The sequence below is a fragment of the Ranitomeya variabilis genome, chromosome 4 (genome assembly GCF_051348905.1).
Source record: "Ranitomeya variabilis isolate aRanVar5 chromosome 4, aRanVar5.hap1, whole genome shotgun sequence".
Taxonomy (NCBI): domain Eukaryota; kingdom Metazoa; phylum Chordata; class Amphibia; order Anura; family Dendrobatidae; genus Ranitomeya; species Ranitomeya variabilis.
Window position 1 is genome coordinate 689,401,991 of NC_135235.1, and position 25,474 is coordinate 689,427,464.

The following is a 25,474-nucleotide window of genomic DNA, read 5'->3' on the forward strand; positions in this document are numbered from 1 at the left end:
TGCTGGAACTCTCTGTGGCAAAGGTGGAGTAGGTGGCCAGACAATATGGATTCTGGGAATGTCCAGGGCATCACAGAATGGTCTCATGTCGCTTGGATCTTTGAAAGTATACAGCTGGTATGGGCACCACCAGAAGTATATCAGGTCATTTTCCTAGAGGGCATCAAGTAGTGGTTTCAGCACCCTTCCTTTAGCAAGTGTCTTTCAGGATAGATCTGTGAGCAATTGTATGCATTTTCCATTTGAATCAAAATGGGTCATGTTTGCGTAGTGTACAGAGCGCCCTGTCAATTTCCAGCGTCTTATCAATAGGATCAACAAAGATATTATTGAATAATGTCCACAGTGTTGGCATAATCGCTTGTGTATTGATGTTTTCAGGTATTCCCCTTATCTGATATTATTGTGATTTTCTTGGTCATCGACCCTATAAAGCACAATGTTTACTTGCTGGCTGTGAAGATCCAGTGTTTGTTTAAGAGCATTATGATGGTCCACACTTTGTATGACATCATCCTCTAATCTCTGTAACTTGTCAGTAAGCTGTGACATGGAATGCGAGTCCCGAAACCGTTGGAACAGAGCCGTAATGGAACACAAGAACAAGTGTTTTTATTTTAACGAGGCCAAACATGAGGAATGACAAAGGGTTGTTCTAGTAGTGGATTATCCCTTTAAGAAAATACAATTTTTGGTTAAAACATTTCCAACATTCAGAAGATGAAAAAAGCTTTGCCTGTGTGTGACCTTTTGGAAGTTTATTAAAAGTTGATTTCCGTGTAAAACATTTCCCACATTAAGAACATAAAAAATCCTTTTCCCCTTTGTGAATTCTTTGACTAATATGTAGATTATTTCTTCACAAAACATTTCTCACATTCTGAACAATAAAAACACTCCTACACTATGTGGGTTCTCTCGTGCCTATCAAGGTCTGCTTTTCGGTTAAAACATTTCTCACATTCTGAACATGAAAAAGGCTTCTCTCCTGTGTGAGTTCTCTGGTGCATAATAAGATGCCATTTCTGGGTAAAACATTTCCCACATTCTGAACAGCAAAAAGGCTTCTCTCCTGTGTGAGTTTTCTGGTGCTTATCAAAATCTGATTTCTGGTTAAAACTTTTCCCACATTCTGAACATGAAAAAGGTTTCTCCCCTGTGTGAGTTATTTGGTGAATAACAAGACCCCGTTTATGGTTAAAACATTTCCCACATTCTGAACAGCAAAAAGGCTTCTCCCCAGTGTGAGTCCTCTGGTGTATAACAACATTTGATTTCCGTTTAAAACATTTCCCACATTCTGAACATGAAAAAGGCTTCTCCCCTGTGTGAATTCTCATGTGTATAACACATTCTGATTTCTGCTTAAAACATTTGCCACATTCTGAACATGAAAAAGGCTTCTCCCCTGTGTGAGTTCTCCAGTGGCTATCAAGATGCGCTTTCCTGTTAAAACATTTCCCACATTCTGAACATGAAAAAGGCTTCTCCTCTGTGTGAGTTCTCTGGTGGCTATCAAGATGCGCTTTACTGTTAAAACATTTCCCACATTCTGAACATAAAAAAGGCTTCTCCCCTGTGTGAGTTCTTTGATGTCTAACAAGAATCCATTTCTGGTTAAAACATTTCCCACATTCTGAACATGAAAAAGGCTTCTCCCCTGTGTGAGTTCTTTGATGTGTAAAAAGAGTTGATTTATCTCGAAAACATTTAAAACATTCTGAACATGAAAAAGACGTCTCCTCTGTGTGAGTTCTTTGGTGGCTATCAAGATGCGCTTTCTGGTTAAAATATTTCCCACACTTGGAACAAGAAAAGCTGTTCTTCGCTGTGTGAATTTTATGATGTTTAAGAAAAGACTTTTCGAGGGGAAAACTATTTCCATATTCTGAACGTGAAAATGGCTTCTTTGCTTTAGAAGCAATGTATTTTTTAATGCTTCTTTTATTACTTTGATTTTCCTTAGTAGTCGGTAATGAATCAGAAGACAAGACCTGTTTCAAAGGATCAGATGACAGATCTTTGTTGTGAAGGGATGATGGTATATCTGGAGTAATGGAATCCACTTCAGTAGTATCCTGTGGGATCTCAAGATCATCTGATTTATAAATTGAAGATTTCAGCTGTACCTCCGATTTCCTGGTACAGACATCTGCCAAAAATAAAACCAATATTTAGTTTTGAATAAAATATCCTTAAATTATATATTTTTGAACATTTCTACTCACACTATCAGTAAAAATAGCAAGTTATGTAATAATGTTAAATTATTCACCAAGGCAATGATAGTTCTCAGTCTAATAGAAAACTTCATAGGATGAACCAGTAGATCGTGGTGTTCAACTGTTTGTTATTTCTGCCTCCCAAATATGCTAAATAGCTACCAAACAATGATATGTGCTGTCCTGATCTGGCTGTACATCACTACAAGGACACTCTGAGAAGTACCCTTCACCAAGTAGCTCCCCTGAACCTCAGAACCTTCAAACACAGAGTAAAAAAGCCCTGACGACTCACATCGCAAACCCAATTTCTCCAGCGAAGCTCTAGGTGTGCTGAACGCTTATGGAGGAAAACTCGCACACCAGAAGACTTCATCCACTTCCAATTTTTGTTAAGAACCTATAATTCTGCCCTTCACCTCACCAAACAGACCTATTACACCACCCTGATCTCCTCACTATCCAAAAACCCCAAGAAACTTTTTGACACCTTTCACTCACTCCTCAGGCCAAAAGCACAAGCCCCTATCACAGACATTTGTGCTGACAACCTGGCCTCCCACTATATAGATAAAATAGATAATATCCATCAAGAAATCCGCTCCCAGCCACCAAGTGCAGTGACTCCCATCCCTCTCTGCATTACCCCTGGCTCACTCTCCACATTTGATCCCATCACAGAAGAAGTCTCCAAGCTTCTCTCTTCCTCTCGTCCGACTACATGCACTACTAACCCCATTCCCTCACATCACCTCCAGTCTCTCTCTCCAGTCATCACAACTCACCTAACTACAATCTTTAATCTCTCCCTATTCTGTCGTTTTCCCCTCCTCCTTCAAACACTCTATTACTCCATTGTTAAAGAAACCCGCCCTCGACCCATCCTGCACAAACAACTACAGACCAATCTCCCCTTCATCTCTAAACTCTTGGAGCACCTGATCTGCTCCAGCCTTACCCGTTAGTTCTCCACTCTTTCCCTCCTAGACGCTTCACAGTCCGGTTTCCACCCCTACATTCGACAGAAACTGCACTCATCAAAGTGACCAACGACTTTCTGACAGCAAAATGTAATGGTGACAACTAGTGTTGAGCATTCCGATACCGCAAGTATCGGGTATCGTCCGATACTTGCGGTATCGGAATTCCGATACCGGGATTCCGATACTTGCCGCGTATCGGATACCGGAATCGGAAGTTCCCAGATTCAAACTGCACAAATTCAGCCAATGACAATGATTTCAAGTGTGGGCACATCCTGTTCAGCATGGAGGGCATGAAACTACTGGCATGGCTGTGATTGGCTGCTGAAATGATGTCATGATGCAGTTTAAAAGTCGCTGGCGCCATTTTTCGCTCACTCTGCTGTGAATTCAGTTAGTGACAGGACGCTGTTTGCTGACTGAGGGCCAGTTTAGAGATAGCGATTTGCTTTTTTGTGCTTTTCAAAGGCTAATTTAGCAACCGCTGTGTTCACCTACTATTCACCTTGCTTTTGCCTTGTAGCGCTGTTTTCACAGCGATCTGCAAGGTCTCTGTGTGTGTGTGTGTGTGAGTGCAGCCCACTCTCTAGTCTGAGTGCAGCCACATAGGCCATCCATAGGTGGTTGTATTCAGTTCAGGGAGGGTGGTTCATTGCCTCATACTGTTCTTTGTTTGTCTTTTTTTTTTTTTTTTTTTTGAAGTAGTGCAGGCTGCTGCACATTTTTTCAAAAAATTCCTATTAGTGTCTTTCCACCCGTCTCCAGCTAATTTGTGGAAAAACACTACATAGGATAACGTAGAGGAGGGTTTTTGGGCCTTGCAGCGCCGTTTACGGCTGTCTGCACGGTCTCCGTGTGACTGCAGCTCGCCCTGTAGTCTGTTTTCAGCCATAGCCTGGTTGTCTCCAGCTCAGGGTTGTTCACTGCGTCATACCGTTAAATCAATTTTCCTTTTCTTTTAAGTAGTGCAGGCTGCTGCACATTTTTTTCAAAAAATTCCTATTAGTGTCTTTCCACCCGTCTCCAGCTAATTTGTGGAAAAACACTACATAGGATAACGTAGAGGAGGGTTTTTGGGCCTTGCAGCGCCGTTTACGGCTGTCTGCACGGTCTCCGTGTGACTGCAGCTCGCCCTGTAGTCTGTTTTCAGCCATAGCCTGGTTGTCTCCAGCTCAGGGTTGTTCACTGCATCATACCGTTAAATCAATTTTCCTTTTCTTTTAAGTAGTGCAGGCTGCTGCACATTTTTTTCAAAAAATTCCTATTAGTGTCTTTCCACCCGTCTCCAGCTAATTTGTGGAAAAACACTACATAGGATAACGTAGAGAAGGGTTTTTGGGCCTTGCAGCGCCGTTTACGGCTGTCTGCACGGTCTCCGTGTGACAGCAGCTCGCCCTGTAGTCTGTTTTCAGCCATAGCCTGGTTGTCTCCAGCTCAGGGTTGTTCACTGCGTCATACCGTTAAATCAATTTTCCTTTTCTTTTAAGTAGTGCAGGCTGCTGCACATTTTTTTCAAAAAATTCCTATTAGTGTCTTTCCACCCGTCTCCAGCTAATTTGTGGAAAAACACTACATAGGATAACGTAGAGGAGGGTTTTTGGGCCTTGCAGCGCCGTTTACGGCTGACTGCAGCTCTCTCTGTTGCCAGTTCAGCCCCCCCCAAAAAAATAAATAATAAAGTTCACCAAACACACCAGTGACACCACTTTACATTTGTGTAGGCCACATTAGCTCATATTAAAGTCTAGTCCACACTTTAGCAAATTAGTGTTTCTTATACCTGTTAGGAGTTGTTCAGGAATAAGCACACAAAGCCGTTAGTACTTTTCTGCTTATCTTTATCTGTCAACCACGATGAAGAAGGCAGTGAGTAAGGCACGTGGGCGTGGGCGCGGAGCAGGGAGGGGACGTGGGGATTCTGTGCCTGCTGCGGGCACCGGTGACTCATCAGCACCCACTTTCACAAGGGAACAGTCGTTCATGCGCAGCTTTGTCGCAGAGCGCCGTACACCGCTGCTGCGTGAAGACCAAATTGAAGCCGTTGTGGGATGGATGGCAGCTAATGCATCAACGTCAATTAGTGCCACATCCTCTCAGACACAGAGCACTGGAGAGCAGCCATCTGTCTCTTCACCACCTGCAAAATTGCCCAGGCAGACAGAGATCCCAGGACAGGAGCCGTCTCTACTTCTGTTCTCTGAATCATCTCTTGGCTTGGAAACAGGGGGCCAGCCAAGCAGCATTGGAGAAATGGAAGAAGAGGCAGGGTGCAGTGATGCCCAACAGCTTTTTCTCTCTTCCTCTGAAGAGGCGGGTGGGCCAGTGCCTCCGGTCACTACATCGCAGGCCGCATCCGCTGATGATGACACTCAGGTGCCACTTACTGGTGCGTGCTCTGCTGCTGAGACTACCCGGGAGGAGCAGTTGGGGGCAGAGGGTAGTGTAGATGATGAGGTCCTTGACCCATCTTGGCGTGAGGGACAGGAAGGTGGTGGGAGCAGCTCTGAGGAAGAGATTCCCCGTACGGCCCAAAGAGGGAGAGGGAGGGGGAAGACTGCGGATCCTGCAGCCTCCGCTTTGGCACCCGTTAGGAGCATGTCTCTTCCAAAAGCCAAAAGGGGCGCTCCCAAGACTTGCAGTGCCTGGTCCTTTTTTGACACAGTTGCAGATGACATTTGCTATGTCAAATGCAAGGTGTGTCATCACAAAGTAAAAAGAGGTCGAAATGTCGGCAACCTCAATACCTCCAACATGTGGAAACATGTGCGCAACAGGCACGCGGCGGAGTTACAAAAACACACTGAAGAGCTAGGCCAAACAACAGCGGCAGCTACCACCTCTTCAGCTCGTGTTGCCTCTTCCTCCAGCTCACACGCAGCTGGTTCGGCTTCCTCCCAGGATCGCCGTGGAAGAACCTCTGGCCCTGTTGTCCAGAGACCCGCTGTAATTCCACCCGCAGCACCACTTTCCCAGTCATCCACACACTCCCAGCCCAGTCTACAGCCATCGGTAGAACAGGCATGGGAGAAAAGGCGGCCTTTCTCGTCAAACCACCCACGAGCACAGGCTCTGACTACAGGCATTGCCAAACTGCTGTCACTGGAAATGCTGTCATTCAGGCTGGTGGAGACTGACAGCTTCCGTGACTTTATGTCATTGGCAGTCCCACAGTACAATGTGCCCAGCCGCTTTTATTTCAGCAGGCAAGCCGTCCCTGCCCTGCACAAGCATGTAGAGGGACACATAAAACACGCGCTACTGAACGCCGTCAGTAGCAAGGTCCACCTCACCACCGATGCGTGGACCAGTCAACATGGACAGGGGCGATACCTTTCCCTCACTGCCCATTGGGTTAATGTCGTTGAGCCGGGTACAGACCGTGCGAGTGGCGCAGGATGTGTCCTGCCCACTCCAAGGATTGCAGGAATCCATTCTGTACGCATTGACTCCTCCTCTTACACCAGTTCCTCAGAATCATCGCTGCAGGAGCCGTCACGGTCCACCACCACATGGACCCGTGATGAACGTTTACCTGTTACGACCGACATGAGCACAGCCGTGGCCAAACGTCAACAGGCCGTCTTGAAATTAATTTATTTGGGGAATCGAAGCCACACAGCGCAGGAGCTCTGGAATGCCATCAAGCAGGAGAGCGATGTGTGGTTTGTCCCAGCGAATCTCCAACCAGGCATGGTAGTGTGTGATAATGGCCGCAATCTGGTGGCAGCTCTGGGCCTCGGCAACCTCACTCACATCCCATGTCTGGCACATGTGCTCAATTTGGTCGTGCAGAGTTTTTTGAGGGACTATCCGGATCTTGATGCGCTGCTGCACAAGGTCCGCCTAGAGTGTGCTCACTTGCGGCGTTCCAGCACGGCAAAAGCGCGCATTGCGGTCTCCAGCGCCGACACCACCTGCCGGAACATCGCATCATATGTGACCTACCTACCAGGTGGAATTCCACGTTACATATGTTGGAGCGGTTGTGTGAGCAGCAGCAAGCTGTAATGGAGTACCAGCTGTATCAGGCGCAAAGAAGTCGCACTCAGCGCTGTACAGACTTCACAACCACAGAGTGGGCCACTATGAATGACGTCTGCCAGGTTTTGCGTCCCTTTGATTATTCCACGCGGATGGCGAGTGCAGATGATGCACTAGTCAGCATGACTGTCCCCCTTATCTGCCTGCTTGAAAAATCACTGCAAGCGCTAAGGGATGATGTTGTGGAAGAGGTGGAGGATGAGGATTCACCACTTCCATCATCTTCTGGACAGTCAGCGCCACGTGGTTCCTCACAAACGCGTAGGCAGGGGACAGTTTGTGAGGAGGATGAGGAGGAGTCAATGGAGGAGGAAGACATCCGTCCAGAGGAGGGAGTTACACAATCGTCCAGTACTCAGTGTGTACAGCGAGGGTGGGGTGATGACGAGCGGGCAGAGATCACGCCTCCAGCAGGGGACAGCGTTTCTTGGGCAGTTGGCAGTCTGCAGCACATGGTGGATTACATGCTGCAGTGCCTGAGAAACAACCGCCGCATCGCCCACATTCTCAACATGTCTGAGTATTGGGTGTTCACCCTCCTCGATCCTCGCTACCGGGACAATGTAGAAAGCCTCATCACACCTTTTAAACGGGAGCGAAAAATGCGGGAGTACCAAGACACACTGGTGAATTCCATCATCTTCTCCATTCCAAGTGAGAGAAGTGCTGCTAGTGCATTCCAAAGCAGCTCAGTGCGTCCAGTCAGTGGTGGAGGCTCTGCACAAAGAGGGAGCAGAAGCAGTGCCTCTGCCCAAGGCAAGACCAGTATGGTTCCTCCTCCTCCTGTCCCTGGGCTCCAACACCGCTAGTTGTTGCCTGGTAGTGCTGTACGCACAGTCCCAACAGTCCCTCCTCTGTTATTGGGGTTCAGTAACGCCTGCTGTTCCCCTGCTGTGTGTGTGGCAATCCCTCCTATCTCCTCCACCTCCTCCTCCTCCTGTCCCTGGGCTCCAACACCGCTAGTTGTTGCCTGGTAGTGCTGTACGCACAGTCCCAACAGTCCCTCCTCTGTTATTGGGGTTCAGTAACGCCTGCTGTTCCCCTGCTGTGTGTGTGGCAATCCCTCCTAGCTCCTCCACCTCCTCCTCCTCCTGTCCCTGGGCTCCAACACCGCTAGTTGTTGCCTGGTAGTGCTGTACGAACAGTCCCAACAGTCCCTCCTCTGTTATTGGGGTTCAGTAACGCCTGCTGTTCCCCTGCTGTGTGTGTGGCAATCCCTCCTATCTCCTCCACCTCCTCCTCCTCCTGTCCCTGGGCTCCAACACCGCTAGTTGTTGCCTGGTAGTGCTGTACGCACAGTCCCAACAGTCCCTCCTCTGTTATTGGGGTTCAGTAACGCCTGCTGTTCCACTGCTGTGTGTGTGGCAATCCCTCCTATCTCCTCCACCTCCTCCTCCTCCTGTCCCTGGGCTCCAACACCGCTAGTTGTTGCCTGGTAGTGCTGTACGCACAGTCCCAACAGTCCCTCCTCTGTTATTGGGGTTCAGTAACGCCTGCTGTTCCCCTGCTGTGTGTGTGGCAATCCCTCCTAGCTCCTCCACCTCCTCCTCCTCCTGTCCCTGGGCTCCAACACCGCTAGTTGCTGTCCAGAAGTGCTGTCCGCACAGTCCCAACAGTCGCTCCTCTGTAATTGGGGTTCAGTAACGTCAGCTGTTCCCCTGCTGTGTGTGTGGCAATCCCTCCTAGCTCCTCCACCTCCTCCTCCTCCTGTCCCTGGGCTCCAACACCGCTAGTTGCTGTCCTGAAGTGCTGTACGCACAGTCCCAACAGTCCCTCCTCCGTTATTGGGGTTCAGTAACGCCTGCTGTTCCCCTGCTGTGTGTGGCAATCCCTCCTAGCTCCTCCACCTCCTCCTGTCCCTGGGCTCCAACACCGCTAGTTGCTGTCCTGAAGTGCTGTACGCACAGTCCCAACAGTCCCTCCTCCGTTATTGGGGTTCAGTAACGCCTGCTGTTCCCCTGCTGTGTGTGTGGCAATCCCTCCTATCTCCTCCACCTCCTCCTGCTGCTGTCCCTGGGCTCCAACACCGCTAGTTGCTGTCCAGAAGTGCTGTCCGCACAGTCCCAACAGTCGCTCCTCTGTAATTGGGGTTCAGTAACGTCAGCTGTTCCCCTGCTGTGTGTGTGGCAATCCCTCCTAGCTCCTCCACCTCCTCCTCCTCCTGTCCCTGGGCTCCAACACCGCTAGTTGCTGTCCTGAAGTGCTGTACTCACAGTCCCAACAGTCCCTCCTCCGTTATTGTGGTTCAGTAACGCCTGCTGTTCCCCTGCTGTGTGTGTGGCAATCCCTCCTATCTCCTCCACCTCCTCCTGCTGCTGTCCCTGGGCTCCAACACCGCTAGTTGCTGTCCAGAAGTGCTGTCCGCACAGTCCCAACAGTCGCTCCTCTGTAATTGGGGTTCAGTAACGTCAGCTGTTCCCCTGCTGTGTGTGTGGCAATCCCTCCTAGCTCCTCCACCTCCTCCTCCTCCTGTCCCTGGGCTCCAACACCGCTAGTTGCTGTCCTGAAGTGCTGTACGCACAGTCCCAACAGTCCCTCCTCCGTTATTGGGGTTCAGTAACGCCTGCTGTTCCCCTGCTGTGTGTGTGGCAATCCCTCCTATCTCCTCCACCTCCTCCTGCTGCTGTCCCTGGGCTCCAACACCGCTAGTTGCTGTCCAGAAGTGCTGTCCGCACAGTCCCAACAGTCGCTCCTCTGTAATTGGGGTTCAGTAACGTCAGCTGTTCCCCTGCTGTGTGTGTGGCAATCCCTCCTAGCTCCTCCACCTCCTCCTCCTCCTGTCCCTGGGCTCCAACACCGCTAGTTGCTGTCCTGAAGTGCTGTACGCACAGTCCCAACAGTCCCTCCTCCGTTATTGGGGTTCAGTAACGCCTGCTGTTCCCCTGCTGTGTGTGTGGCAATCCCTCCTAGCTCCTCCACCTCCTCCTCCTCCTGTCCCTGGGCTCCAACACCGCTAGTTGCTGTCCTGAAGTGCTGTACGCACAGTCCCAACAGTCCCTCCTCCGTTATTGGGGTTCAGTAACGCCTGCTGTTCCCCTGCTGTGTGTGTGGCAATCCCTCCTAGCTCCTCCACCTCCTCCTCCTCCTGTCCCTGGGCTCCAACACCGCTAGTTGCTGTCCTGAAGTGCTGTACGCACAGTCCCAACAGTCCCTCCTCCGTTATTGGGGTTCAGTAACGCCGGCTGTTCCCCTGCTGTGTGTGTGGCAATCCCTCCTATCTCCTCCACCTCCTCCTCCTCCTGCCCCTGGGCTCCAACACCGCTAGTTGCTGTCCAGAAGTGCTGTACGCACAGAGCCAAACACCTCGCCAATGTGTTAGTGGGGTTCAGCACCGCCAGCTGTTCCCCTGCTGTGTATACGGCAACGTGTTATGCGACCGCCACGCAGGCACAACAAGTAAAATTTAAGGGAACCTGTCCCCCCCCCCCCAGGCGTTTGTTACTGAAGGAGCCACCTTGTGCAGCAGTAATGATGCAAAGGGAAAAAGTGCCTCTTTTCGTGGTGCTCCTTGTACATGCTGAACCTAACACTTATGAAATGTGTCCCCTCACACCGTTAAACCGTCCGGTAGGTGGAACTTTCCTTTGTCATGTGACGCAGCACAGCCGTCATACTTACCCCCTTGGCGCCGTGTGCCGCCTCCTCAGCGTTATTTGAATCTGTCCAAGAGCCTGCGCTGTTAGGTTAGCCCTTGGCCATGCACACATTTTGCGCTGCCCGTCTTCTGACATCATTTGGTGTCAGGCTGGCTGCGCCTGTGCGGCCGCGCTGGCCGAGAGCCCGCCTCGCAGTTTCGTCTAATGTAATCCCACCGCGGGCCTGGGATCCGTGGCCATACGCAGTGCATATCCTCGCCTCTCGCTCCCCTCCCTACGGCTTCTTCAGACTGTGCGGTGTCAGCTGATCCGTAATAGCATGCCACGGCCGTGACACCGCACAGTCTGAAGAAGCCGTAGGGAGGGGAGCGAGAGGCGAGGATATGCACTGCGCATGGCCACGGATCCCAGGCCCGCGGTGGGATTACATTAGACGAAACTGCGAGGCGGGCTCTCGGCCAGCGCGGCCGCACAGGCGCAGCCAGCCTGACACCAAATGATGTCAGAAGACGGGCAGCGCAAAATGTGTGCATGGCCAAGGGCTAACCTAACAGCGCAGGCTCCGGGACAGATTCAAACAACGCTGAGGAGGCGGCGCACGGCGCCAAGGGGGTAAGAATGACGCCTGTGCTGCGTCACATGACAAAGGAAAGTTCCACCTACCGGACGGTTTAACGGTGTGAGGGGACACATTTCATAAGTGTTAGGTTCAGCATGTGCAAGGACCATAATTAAAAGAGCTAAGTTTACCATTTCCAGCATTAGTGCTGTACACGATGGCTCTTTCAGCTACAAACGCCTGGGGGGGGGTTAAAGGTTCCCTTTCAACTTGCTCCAGTGCAGGCTTCGGCCTACACTCCACTCCCCCTGCTTCTCCTGCTGACCCTGGGCTCCAACAAACCGCCAGTTGGGGCCCAGATGTGCTAGCTGCACAGAGAAAAACACCAGCCAATGTGTCAGTGGGGTCCAGCACCGCCAGCTGTTCCCCTGCTGTGTAGCCGGCAAAGTGTCCTGCGACCGCCACGCAGACACAAGAACTGAAATTGAAGGTAACCTGTCCCCCCTCCCCCAGGTGTTTCTATGTTTTACAGCCACCTTGCACGGCAGTAATGCTGCATGTGTGCAAGGTGGCTCGGAAAATTATTCTCCTTGCCCATGGGGAACTGAACACGTCTAAAATGTGTCCTCTGTGACCATTTAACCGTCCCGGAGGTGTGACTTTCCTTTGTAATGACACGCTGCAACCCCCTTGGTAGCGCTGCCCGTCTTCTGGCATCATTGTTTGGCTGGCTGCGCCTCTGCGGCCGCCCTGACCCACACAACGCCCCTCGGTGTCTTATTTATTGGGACTGCGAGGGTGTGATTGATGGGCATGAGCAGTGCCTATGTTCGCCTGTCCTTCATCTCCTTCCGCCTTCTTCAGACTGTGCGGCTTCATGGCCGTGGCATGCGATAAGGGATCAGCTGACGCCGCACAGTCTGAAGCGGGTGTAAGGACCCGAGTGTGAGAGGCGAACATATGTACTGCGCCAGGCCATGAATCCCAGCCCCGAAGTGTTTTAACTATGTAAAGACACTGCGGGCCTGGGATTCATGGTCATCGCAAAGCGCAACGGCCGACATTAAATGAGGTCAGAAGATGGGCAGCGATAACAGCGCAAGGCCAAGGGATAACACGACAGCGCAGACTCCTGTACAGCAAATAACGACGCTCAGGAGGCCGCGCCCAGCACCAAGGTGGGATTCTTGACATCTGTGCTGCGTCTCATTACGAAGGGAACTCTCGCCTCCAACACAGTTTGACTGTATAAAGGGCTAAATGTTATACGTGTTTCATTCAGCGTGTGCAAGGAGAAAAACTAAAAGAGCAACCTTTGACTTGTGCAGCACTACTGCTGCATAAGCTGTGGCTCTTCTAGTTTGTAACCCCTGAGGGGGGGTTAAAGGTTACTTTTGAAATCGGTTCAATTAGGCTTCGGCCTACACTCTGCTCCACCAGTAGAGCCCGGGCTCCAACAACGCTAGTTGCTGTCCGTAAGTGCTGGCTGCACAGAGCCAAACACACCTCGCCAATGTGTCAGTGGGGTCCAGCAACGCCAGCTGTTCCCCTGCTGTGTAGCCGGCAACGTGTCCTGCGACCGCCACGCAGGCACAACAGACCCAAAGCTGCCGCCAGTGCAGGCTTCGGCCTACACTCCCCTCCCCCTGCTCCTCCTCCTCCTCCTCCTGCTCCTCCTCCTCCTGCTGACCCTGGGCTCTAACAAACCGCCAGTTGGGGCCCAGATGTGCTAGCTGCACAGAGAAAAACACCAGCCAATGTGTCAGTGGGGTCCAGCACCGCCAGCTGTTCCCCTGCTGTGTAGCCGGCAACGTGTCCTGCGACCGCCACGCAGACACAAGAACTGAAATTGAAGGGAACCTGTCCCCCCTCCCCCAGGTGTTTCTATGTTTTACAGCCACCTTGTACGGCAGTAATGCTGCATGTGTGCAAGGTGGCTCGGAAACTTATTCTCCTCGCCCATGGGGAACTGAACAACACGTCTAAAATGAGTCCTCTGAGACCATTAAAACGTCCCTCAGGTGTGATTTTCCTTTGTATTGACACGCAACAAGCTCCTTGGGAGCGCTGCCCGTCTTCTGGCATCATTGTTTGGCTGGCTGCGCCTCTGCGGCCGCCTTGCCCCACACAACGCCCCTCGGTGTCTTATTTATTTTGACTGCGAGGGTGTGATTGACGGGCATGAACGGTGCATTTCTTCGCCTATCCCTCATCTCCTTCCGCCTTCTTCGGACTGTGCGGCTTCATGGCCGTGGCATGCGATAAGGGATCAGCTGACGCCGCATAGTCTGAAGCAGGTGTAAGAACCCAAGCGAGAGGCGAACATATGTACTGCGCCAGGCCGTGAATCCCAGCCCCGCAGTGTTTAAACTATGTAAAGACACTGCGGGGCTGGGATTCATGGGCATCGCGAACCGCACCGGCCGACATCAAATGTTGTCAGAGGACGGGCAGCGCTAACAGCGCAAGGCCAAGGGATAACACGACAGCGCAGACTCCTGTGCAACAAATAATGATGCTCAGGAGGCCGCGCAAAGCACCAAGGTGGCATTTTTGTCAGCTGTGCTGCGTCGAATTACGAAGGGAACTCACGCCTCCAACACAGTTTGACTGTATAAAGGGCTAAATGTTATACGTGTTCCATTCCGCGTGTGCAAGGAGAAAAATTATTAGAGCAACCTTTGACTTGTGCAGCACTTCTGCTGCCTAAGCTGTGGCTCTTCTAGTTTGTAACCCCTGAGGGGGGGTTAAAGGTTACTTTTGAAATCGGTTCAATTAGGCTTCGGCCTACACTCTGCTCCACCAGCAGAGCCCGGGCTCCAACAACGCTAGTTGCTGTCCGGAAGTGCTGGCTGCACAGAGCCAAACACACCTCGCCAATGTGTCAGTGGGGTCCAGCAACGCCAGCTGTTCCCCTGCTGTGTAGCCGGCAACGTGTCCTGCGACCGCCACGCAGACACAACAGACCCAAAGCTGCCGCCAGTGCAGGCTTCGGCCTACACTCCCCTCCCCCTGCTCCTCCTCCTGCTGCTCCTCCTCCTGCTGACCCTGGGCTCTAACAAACCGCCAGTTGGGGCCCAGATGTGCTAGCTGCACAGAGAAAAACACCAGCCAATGTGTCAGTGGGGTCCAGCACCGCCAGCTGTTCCCCTGCTGTGTAGCCGGCAACGTGTCCTGCGACCGCCACGCAGACACAAGAACTGAAATTGAAGGGAACCTGTCCCCCCTCCCCCAGGTGTTTCTATGTGTTACAGCCACCTTGTACAGCGGTAATGCTGCATGTGTGCAAGGTGGCTCGGAAACTTATTCTCCTTGCCCATGGGGAACTGAACACGTCTAAAATGTGTCCTCTGTGACCATTTAACCGTCCCGGAGGTGTGACTTTCCTTTGTAATGACACGCTGCAACCCCCTTGGTAGCGCCGCCCGTCTTCTGGCATCATTGTTTGGCTGGCTGCGCCTCTGCGGCCGCCCTGACCCACACAACGCCCCTCGGTGTCTTATTTATTTGGACTGCGAGGGTGTGATTGATGGGCATGAGCAGTGCCTATGTTCGCCTGTCCCTCATCTCCTTCCGCCTTCTTCAGACTGTGCGGCTTCATGGCCGTGGCATGCGATAAGGGATCAGCTGACGCCGCACAGTCTGAAGCGGGTGTAAGGACCCGAGTGTGAGAGGCGAACATATGTACTGCGCCAGGCCATGAATCCCAGCCCCGCAGTGTTTTAACTATGTAAAGACACTGCGGGGCTGGGATTCATGGTCATCGCAAAGCACAACGGCCGACATTAAATGAGGTCAGAAGATGGGCAGCGATAACAGCGCAAGGCCAAGGGATAACACGACAGCGCAGACTCCTGTACAGCAAATAACGACGCTCAGGAGGCCGCGCCCAGCACCAAGGTGGGATTCTTGACATCTGTGCTGCGTCTCATTACGAAGGGAACTCTCGCCTCCAACACAGTTTGACTGTATAAAGGGCTAAATGTTATACGTGTTTCATTCAGCGTGTGCAAGGAGAAAAATTAAAAGAGCAACCTTTGACTTGTGCAGCACTACTGCTGCCTAAGCTGTGGCTCTTCTAGTTTGTAACCCCTGAGGGGGGGTTAAAGGTTACTTTTGAAATCGGTTCAATTAGGCTTCGGCCTACACTCTGCTCCACCTGCAGAGCCCGGGCTCCAACACCGCTAGTTGCTGTCCGGAAGTGCTGGCTGCACAGAGCCAAACACACCTCGCCAATGTGTCAGTGCGGTCCAGCACCGCCAGCTGTTCCCCTGCTGTGTAGCCGGCAACGTGTCCTGCGACCGCCACGCAGACACAACAGACCCAAAGCTGCCGCCAGTGCAGGCTTCGGCCTACACTCCCCTCCCCCTGCTCCTCCTCCTGCTGCTCCTCCTCCTGCTGACCCTGGGCTCTAACAAACCGCCAGTTGGGGCCCAGATGTGCTAGCTGCACAGAGAAAAACACCAGCCAATGTGTCAGTGGGGTCCAGCACCGCCAGCTGTTCCCCTGCTGTGTAGCCGGCAACGTGTCCTGCGACCGCCACGCAGACACAAGAACTGAAATTGAAGGGAACCTGTCCCCCCTCCCCCAGGTGTTTCTATGTGTTACAGCCACCTTGTACAGCGGTAATGCTGCATGTGTGCAAGGTGGCTCGGAAACTTATTCTCCTTGCCCATGGGGAACTGAACACGTCTAAAATGTGTCCTCTGTGACCATTTAACCGTCCCAGAGGTGTGACTTTCCTTTGTAATGACATGCTGCAACCCCCTTGGTAGCGCCGCCCGTCTTCTGGCATCATTGTTTGGCTGGCTGCGCCTCTGCGGCCGCCCTGACCCACACAACGCCCCTCGGTGTCTTATTTATTTGGACTGCGAGGGTGTGATTGATGGGCATGAGCAGTGCCTATGCTCGCCTGTCCCTCATCTCCTTCCGCCTGCTTCAGACTGTGCGGCTTCATGGCCGTGGCATGCGATAAGGGATCAGCTGACGCCGCACAGTCTGAAGCGGGTGTAAGGACCCGAGTGTGAGAGGCGAACATATGTACTGCGCCAGGCCATGAATCCCAGCCCCGCAGTGTTTTAACTATGTAAAGACACTGCGGGGCTGGGATTCATGGTCATCGCAAAGCGCAACGGCCGACATTAAATGAGGTCAGAAGATGGGCAGCGATAACAGCGCAAGGCCAAGGGATAACACGACAGCGCAGACTCCTGTACAGCAAATAACGACGCTCAGGAGGCCGCGCCCAGCACCAAGGTGGGATTCTTGACATCTGTGCTGCGTCTCATTACGAAGGGAACTCTCGCCTCCAACACAGTTTGACTGTATAAAGGGCTAAATGTTATACGTGTTTCATTCAGCGTGTGCAAGGAGAAAAATTAAAAGAGCAACCTTTGACTTGTGCAGCACTACTGCTGCCTAAGCTGTGGCTCTTCTAGTTTGTAACCCCTGAGGGGGGGTTAAAGGTTACTTTTGAAATCGGTTCAATTAGGCTTCGGCCTACACTCTGCTCCACCTGCAGAGCCCGGGCTCCAACACCGCTAGTTGCTGTCCGGAAGTGCTGGCTGCACAGAGCCAAACACACCTCGCCAATGTGTCAGTGGGGTCCAGCACCGCCAGCTGTTCCCCTGCTGTGTAGCCGGCAACGTGTCCTGCGACCGCCACGCAGACACAACAGACCCAAAGCTGCCGCCAGTGCAGGCTTCGGCCTACACTCCCCTCCCCCTGCTCCTCCTCCTGCTGCTCCTCCTCCTGCTGACCCTGGGCTCTAACAAACCGCCAGTTGGGGCTCTAGGAAGACAAGCTTGAATAGGTCCCCATCCTGGTTCCAGTACCGTCAGCTGGTTCTCGGCAGTGTCTTTTGCTCTTGTACCTTCTGCTCCCCATCCTGGTTCCAGTACCGTCAGCTGGTTCCGGGCAGAGCCTTTGGCTTAGGTGCCTCCCTCTGGGTATCCGAGTTCCACCAACGTCAGGTGGTCCTTGGTAGTGCTTTCAGGCACGGGTACCTCCTGCTTAGTAACCGGGTTCCAGTAATGTCAGCTGGTCCTCGGTAGTTCCATTGGCTCTTGGACCTTCGGCTACCCATCCGGGTTCCAGTACCGTCAGCTGGTTCTCGGCAGTGTCTTTTGCTCTTGTACCTTCTGCTCCCCATCCTGGTTCCAGTACCGTCAGCTGGTTCCGGGCAGAGCCTTTGGCTTAGGTGCCTCCCTCTGGGTATCCGAGTTCCACCAACGTCAGGTGGTCCTTGGTAGTGCTTTCAGGCACGGGTACCTCCTGCTTAGTAACCGGGTTCCAGTAACGTCAGCTGGTCCACGGTAGTTCCATTGGCTCTTGGACCTTCGGGTAGCCATCCGAGTTCCAGTTCCATCAGCTGTTTCTCGGCATTTTCTCAGCCTTCTTGTACCTTCTGCTACATTTCCAAGTTCAAGACCCTAAAGACGATGACCCGGGAGACCACCCCTAAGATGATGACGACACCAGAGACGACAACCACCGAGATGACGACGACCCTGGAGACGATGACCCTGAAGACGACCCCGATGACGACGACCCCGGAGACGACGACCCTGGAGACGACGACGACCTGGAAGACCGAGAAGCAGAAGAACAAGAGGCTGCAGAACAAAGAGCAGAAGAACATTAAGCATAAGACTAAATATCAGAGCAAAAGATATTATCTAAATTATAAGCAGAAGAAGACTAAGCAGTGTATGGGGGTGAGTCCGTTCCTCCTCGTGGTGCCCCTGGATAAAGCCTGATGCTGCAGGCCAAACTGAACGCGGACAAATGTAACTCTTTTGTGACAGGCAGAACGGAAGGTGTAATCTTCAAACTTTTATAGATAACAACTACGGGAATGCCTGTCACAAATAAGAATATGATGAAGAAGTTAAATACAAAAAAGATAATAGTTAAATAAAAAGAATATGAACAATGTAAAAAAAAAAAAAATTATACGTAGAAGAAGATGAAGAATAAGATGAATAAGGTGATGATAGTTGATGTCAAAGAAGCTGATGATGAGGATAATGAAGAAGAAAGTGTGGGAGAAGTAAAAAAGAAGGTGAAGGACGTGGAAGTAGTGAAACATCAATATCTGACAAAATAAAAAAAAAAAATTGTCAAAATCTTTCTAACGCCGAACGTCATAAAAAAAAAAAAAAAAAACTGCTATTCTATTTGTTTGGGCTAAACCTCTGTGCCTTTAATGTCTCCGCCACGTCCCCCAATACATCCTACATTATTCTTAGTTGTTTTCCTTCATGTAGAATGAACCTACAAGTTTATAAAGGGTTTATTTTAATTCCGATATTTTCGTCCCATTGACTTGCATTGGGATCGGGTATCGGTATCGGATTAGATCCGATATTTTGACGGTATCGGCCGATACTTTCCGATACCGATACTTTCCGATATCGGAAAGTATCGCTCAACACTAGTGACAACTCTCTGCTCATTCTTCTCAACCTTTCTGCAGCTTTCGACACTGTTGATCACCCTTTCTTACTCTCTAGGCTCCAGTCACTAGGCATTAAGGACACTGCTCTCTTCTGTTCTCTTCCTATCTTTCTGACTGCTCCTTCAGTGTTCTGTTTGCTGGCTCCACTTCATCTCCTCTTCCTCTCAGTGTTGGGGGAGCCTCAGGGCTCAGTCCTTGGCCCTCTTCTCTTCTCCCTCTACATGGCCCCCATTGGACATACCATCAGCAGATTTGGCTTATAGTACCATCTTTATGCTGATGACAACTTTACACGCCATCCCCTGACCTTACCCCACTGTACTACAGAATGCCAGTGACTGTCCGCAGTCTCCAACATCATGTCCACTCACTATCTGAAACTCAACCTTTCCAAAACCGAACTTTTACTCCCTACTTCTAGCCTCCCAAAATCTGACATTTCCCTCTCTGTGGGCGGCACCATAATAACGCCCCGGCAGCAGGGGCGCTGCCTGGGTGTTATGTTTGACACCAATCTCTCTTTCACCTCCCATATACAATCTCTAAAGACTATCTCTAGAATCTGCCCTTTTCTCGCCATGGAAACAACAAAAACCCTCACTGTTGCCCTGATCCACTCCCACCTGGACTACTGTAACGCTCTACTAATTGGCCCCCCCTTATTCAACTTTTCCCTCTCCAGTCCATCCTTAATGCAGCAGCCAGGGTCATCCACCTGGCTAATCGTTACTTGGACGCGTCCGCTCTTTGCCAGTCGTTGCACTGGCTACCTATTCATTATAGGATCCAATTCAAAGTACTTGTTCTCACCCACAAAGCTGTCCATGGTGCAGCACCCCCTTACATCTCCTCCCTCATTTCTGTCTGTCGGCCTAGCCGATCGCTGCACTCTGTAAACGACTTTCGACTAACCTCTGCACCTCCCACTCCCGACTCCAAAACTTCTCCCCCGTTGTGCCAAATCCTCTGGAATGCTCTACCCCAAGAAATTTGGACCATTCACAATTTGCATAGTTTTAAGGGCTCCCTCAAAACAAATTTGTTCACAGCGGCCTATCACATGCCTTAATCAAAGTCATTTTATTTGTAAGTGTGCATGTGTAGCCCATACACTATCTCCACCTATCCCCCACCCCCTGAAGATGGCTGGACCATCATTGTAAATACACACCTGTACTTTGTATCTCCCCCCACCTCATTGTAGATTGTAAGCTCTCACAAGCAGGGTTATTTTATTTTGCTTTAATCATTATATTATTGTTATCAATGTTACTTATGACTGTTGTGTTTGAAACTGTTTAACTGTGAAGCGCTGCGGAATATGCTGGCACTATATAAATAAAGATTATTATTATTATATGTAGGGAAAAATATTATGAATAAAAATTCCTACTTATCTCATAAAAAATAAGTCACCACTCAGGTCCTTCACTGTCAGTGGAAAAACAGAAGTTTCCACAATAGTAGTGGCTAAAAGGCTTTTGAAAAGCAACATGGCTTCCATAAACCAATCCAGCAATATCCGCTCTCCCAAAGTCAAATTCCCCCCGACTCCCTTGCTTCTGAGTCTTTCAATGTTCCCAAACCACATTTAGCATGCATGTGTTATAGTGAGAAGAACCCACTTAATTTACGGTGTGTGCTATCTCCTGGAGCACAATCTGGGCATTATGTGTCAGGTAATAAGACTGCAAATATGCAATTTTCACTCTCCAACATCTACTGTGTGATAATATCCGGAAAATGTCTGTTAAATCAAAATATTCCCTACTTCTAAAGATTAATTCATTTGGAGTTACAATTTCCAAAATAGAGTCAATTTATGGGGATTTCTAATGCTCCAAAAGGGTTTTCTGCCCTTTTGTCACATTAGGTCTTCTGTGTTTCAGTGTTTCACATCTCTTCTTGGATCTGTCACCAGGAGCCGCCTTATTCATGTTGCAGGAAACACTGGTAATGGAGTAGACATCGGAACCAGAAGATTCAAGAGAATTTTGAAAATAATTTGTAAGGTCCACTTGTTTCCTATTATCCTTTGTGAACAATTCCAAAGTTATCACCACATAAAGTGACACACGTTAGATTGGAAAAATGGACCCTGATTAAGATAAAAAACTGAGTGCGGGAAATGGTCAAATAAGATTATTTTGGACACTTACTACTGTAGTCAAAAACTGTCGAGTATAGACAACAACACATCTACTGACATGATCAAACGCAACAGTCTTCATCAACAAAAAATGAGTAACTAGTGGTAAAACCCCTTGGGGCAATTTGAGTATGTGGCTAAGTGGCTCTTAATCTAAACTATCGTAAGGGCCAATATTTTCTGTCAGAGGAATTTCAAGAGGAAATCTCAGGCATTTGGCAGAAGAAATTGAGACTTGTTTTAAAGACTACCAGACTCATAGAAGAGAGGCAGACCAATCCAAATTATCAGACAGAATGAACCTGTAAAAAAGATGTTTTTTTTTAATTTAACAACAACATATGTTTGAGGGGAGAACGCCAACTCTAAACCGGAGTAGCACTCATTTATGGTTGACTACTGGAGTTACTGACCAGAAGAGTAGAGAAAGTATTAGCGCCCCCCATTTCAGGAGAGATTGTGCAGTAATCTGAATTCATTATGATAGAAAACATAATGGAATTTATGACGCAGAGTGATTCCATGAAACCAGGGCTCGAGCCATGCCAACACATCTCCTGCAGGCGTGAATAATGTATATTACAGCCAACAGCCACACACAGCTTAGAGATATATCATGGCACAGGTGTAATGTTTTTTATGTAGTTTGTCACAATCCTGTTTGAAGTTAGTCAGTTTTAAATGGAAATGAAAAGTCAGGATAAAGGGAAACTCTGCTGTTATTGTACAGAAACTCACACTTGACATTCAATGTTGTCAATCATAAAAGTGAAGTTTGTCCAGAAAGTCTGGACCTGGTCTTGTAGGGACCATATGAGCACATTCCGTAGCACAGAAGAGAAGGGAGATTCATCAAATAAGATATCAGGGTTCTAGGAAGCCAACAGCATCATTACCCTCCACTTTCTCTTAGAGATCCATCACAATGTTTTTCTTCAAGTGATTTTCTAACTTGTCAGCACATTCTATGTACGCTGTCATTTGGCTTTGTAGTTAACAGATCTACGCAGGTAATGGTCAGAATTTCCAAATCCTAGAGGGTAGGTGGATCCTCCAGGTTGTAAGTTCTATAGAAAAGGGCTTTCCATACCCAAAGTCATTTGTGCAACTTGGGGTGAAGGATAATGTTGTGGTCTAGAGGCAAAATGGTGATCACATGATTGTGACATGACCGGAATAGACAATCGATAAAGCAGCCACAGCCGGTGACTAGGAAGAATCAGTGACTTCTCTGCAGTTATTGGTCACTACTCACCTGGGTAGTCATATGTAGGAATTTCCTTCTTACACCACTCATCACCCCTCACATATGTCTCTGTAGTATTAATATGGGTCAGATCTTCACCCTGAAACAGATATTGTAAAAGTCACAGACAGATGGAGAAGTCACATCTATGATCAGCTCTAATCCTGCCATCTCCACCGTTCACATTACACAAGTATAAAACATATTCAATGTCTTACGAAAGTATTCGGCCCCCTGGAACTTTTCAACCTTTTCCCACATATCATGCTTCAAACATAAAGATACCAAATGTACATTTTTGGTGAAGAATCAACAAGACGTGGAACACAATTGTGAAGTAGAAGTAGTTTATTGGTTATTTTAACCAATTTTTCAGTTTTAGAATTTCCACAAAAATTTAAAATAACCAATAAATTTCGTTCAACTTCACAATTGTGTTCCACTTGTTGTTGATTCTTCACAAAAAAATTTACATTTGGTATCTTTATGTTTGAAGCATGATATGGGGGAAAAGGTTGAAAAGTTCCAGGGGGCCGAATACACTCACAAGGCACTGTAATACTGGTGGATAAAACAAGACTGAGCACAAGACCTTCACAGCCGTCTACATATCATAGGGGAGATCTCATGACACCTTCTCTCCATCTACCTTATGATCCTGAGGAACATTGGGATCTTCTTCTTTACAGTTCTGTGGAAGAAGAGGAGGAGGACATATCTCTGGTGTTGTCCTCTTACTGGATAGAACTGGAGGAAACACATACAGGGACTTAATTAATTCTTTACATGCAGATAATTATAGGCCGTGTGTATTTAGTCCTGTCTATTACCTGGTGATGTGAGGGGCTGGGAAACCTCCATCATGTCATCATTGTACAGATCTTTGTGTTCTTCTAAATACTCCCACTCCTCCTTGGAGAAATAGACAGCGACATCCTGACACCTTATAGGAACCTGACACATACAATGATACCGTCATCCCCTGATCCCTTCACAGCGTTACTGTGTAATGTCCCAGCATTCCCAGCAGTGTCACCTCTCCAGTCAACAGCTCAATCATATTGCAGGTGAGTTGTAGGATCTTCTGGTCATTGATGTCCTTATGTACCAGGATATAAGGTGGAGGCCCCGTGATTGGGCTCAGGGGTCTTCCCCATCCCTCAGACACAGGGTCCTGACAGCGCTCACTAGAGGTCTTCTTCACTACTGTATAATCCTGGTTATGGAGAGACACAATAATAAATCTCACTAAAGACATTTACAGAGTCCTCACCTCTCCAGTTCTGTCCATCTGTTATTCCCATAGATAAGAATGATGTAATGTGATGTCACCAGAATCTCTCACCTCTCCAGTAAGCTTGAACAGGATCTCTAGGGTAAGGCGTAATATCCTCTCCGCCATCTTGTCTCTGTCCATATCCATCTTTGGTAAATCAGGAAAATTCTCTTATATAGAAGATCTTCACTGAGAGACCTGTATGAGAAGAAGATGAGCCAATGTAACATCATATAAATCCTGTGTAATAATACAATTACTGGAGATAATATGGGAAACATACTGTATCTGGAGGAAGAACGTGTATTCTTTAGTCTTGATTGGACTGGAACATAAGCTGAATTGCTGACCAAAACATCTATTCCATGATCCCAATCACTGCCTATGTTACTCACTGCTTCGGCAGCTGATTAGCTTTAGGAATTACAAGTTCGTTAGGATTGACAAGGAAATACAGAGAATGGCGGGAACCCAAGCAGCAATAAAATTATTATTTTACAACATTCTGTTTTTTTCCCTGACATCTACTAATAAAACCTATATATTTAGTCCACAGACAACAAGCAGTTTCTCCTTCGGAGTCGGCAGCTGAATACGTTTCTCATAGACTCATCTTCCATAACGCTAATTCTCGTCTCATTTACTGGAATCGGCATTAGCAATACTGCAGGAGATATTCATTACACGTGACAGGAGAAATAACTACTTCAGGATGAGGATGACATCTTCATCTTCTACTATGGCTCTTGAACCACATTTGGCTAGAGTCCGTCACTGACTCCATCACCACAGGCCGTCTATATGAATGTTTCCTGTCTTCTCCGTACTGTAATGTTCTGTCAAGTTAGATCTCATCTCTGATTCACACACAAAAGTTTGAGGCTTTTATAAACGCTTGTTTGTAAGAACAACAAGACAGGAGTTATTTGATGCCAATGTCTCCATGTAGGCTTCCATATAGTAAATGTGTAGCACCCCAGGTGACCGGTTGCTACAGTGATGTTCGGGGAAGGTAATGTCATGCTCAGAGGCAATGGAGTTCTCTTCACGAGGTAAGGCACACACATGCAACACATTCTGAATCCAGGCCAGGAGGGGGAGCTCAAGACACAGATTCAGGGGAGCTTCCCTAAGCTATATGTATCCTGACCTGGAGGAGGAGCTAGGCAGTTGGTCCTAGGAGACCAAGGAGGCTAGTTGGACAGAGAGACTGAAGTGGAAGGACGTCTGGAGCAGACGTGAGACGCCTGGCAGCCACGAGGGAGCTGCAGCCTCTGAAAGGACAGATAACCTGGAAGGGTTGTATGTGGAGTAGCCGGAAGGGAAGGAGCAATGGAGAGGAACAGGGATCAGTGGGGAACAGTGAGAGAACACCCTTAGAGCCATAGGGCAGAAGCCGGGTACAGCGGGCCCGAGGCCTGAGTGGTACTGTACAACACTTGGCAAAACCGGAGGGCATAAGATCATACAGACATTGCCCACACCACACCTGAAACGCAGCAGCACCTGAGGAGCCCGGGGCATGATAGAGACTCTGTAAAAAGGCTCAAGCTGCCCGTCATGCAGGTACCTGTCTCAGGACAGGGGGAATAGAGGACTCTGCAGAAAGCTTCAGGCAGCAGGAACTTCATATACAGCAGGCGCTAGTTGGAAAGGCTCATGGACCTCTATTGGAAAAGGGAACCCTCCATTGCCTCTGGGCCGGCCAGACCACCATCATCCATGCCTGGTACCCTGCACTGTGGCCTGCCAACTACAGTAAACCAGGTAAAGACTTACAACTTGTGTCCTCCACTTATTCGTCGGCATTCACCATCTTGCCACACACTTTAGGACCCCTGGGGACCCCACTTCACCTGTGGGAAGTGTACCATCAGTGCTGCAGTAACATCCCCCAGAGAACCCCTTTAACGCAGCGTCGGTCCCACTATTGACCAAAAACC

General features: G+C 49.3%; 1 protein-coding gene across 1 annotated transcript in view; it reads right to left on the reverse strand.

Moving 5' to 3' along the window:
- Positions 1-591: 591 nt before the first annotated feature.
- Positions 592-25,474, reverse strand: part of LOC143766403 (uncharacterized) — a 33,440-nt gene continuing 8,557 nt past the window's right edge. The window contains exons 2-7 of the mRNA XM_077254069.1: positions 23,601-23,729; positions 23,292-23,471; positions 23,086-23,209; positions 22,905-23,002; positions 22,265-22,355; positions 592-2,152 (exon numbers count right to left, since the gene is read on the reverse strand). Coding sequence (XP_077110184.1) covers positions 900-2,152; positions 22,265-22,355; positions 22,905-23,002; positions 23,086-23,209; positions 23,292-23,471; positions 23,601-23,678 — 1,824 coding nt within the window. The 5' untranslated portion in view covers positions 23,679-23,729 and the 3' untranslated portion in view covers positions 592-899. The remainder of the gene's footprint in view (positions 2,153-22,264; positions 22,356-22,904; positions 23,003-23,085; positions 23,210-23,291; positions 23,472-23,600; positions 23,730-25,474) is intronic.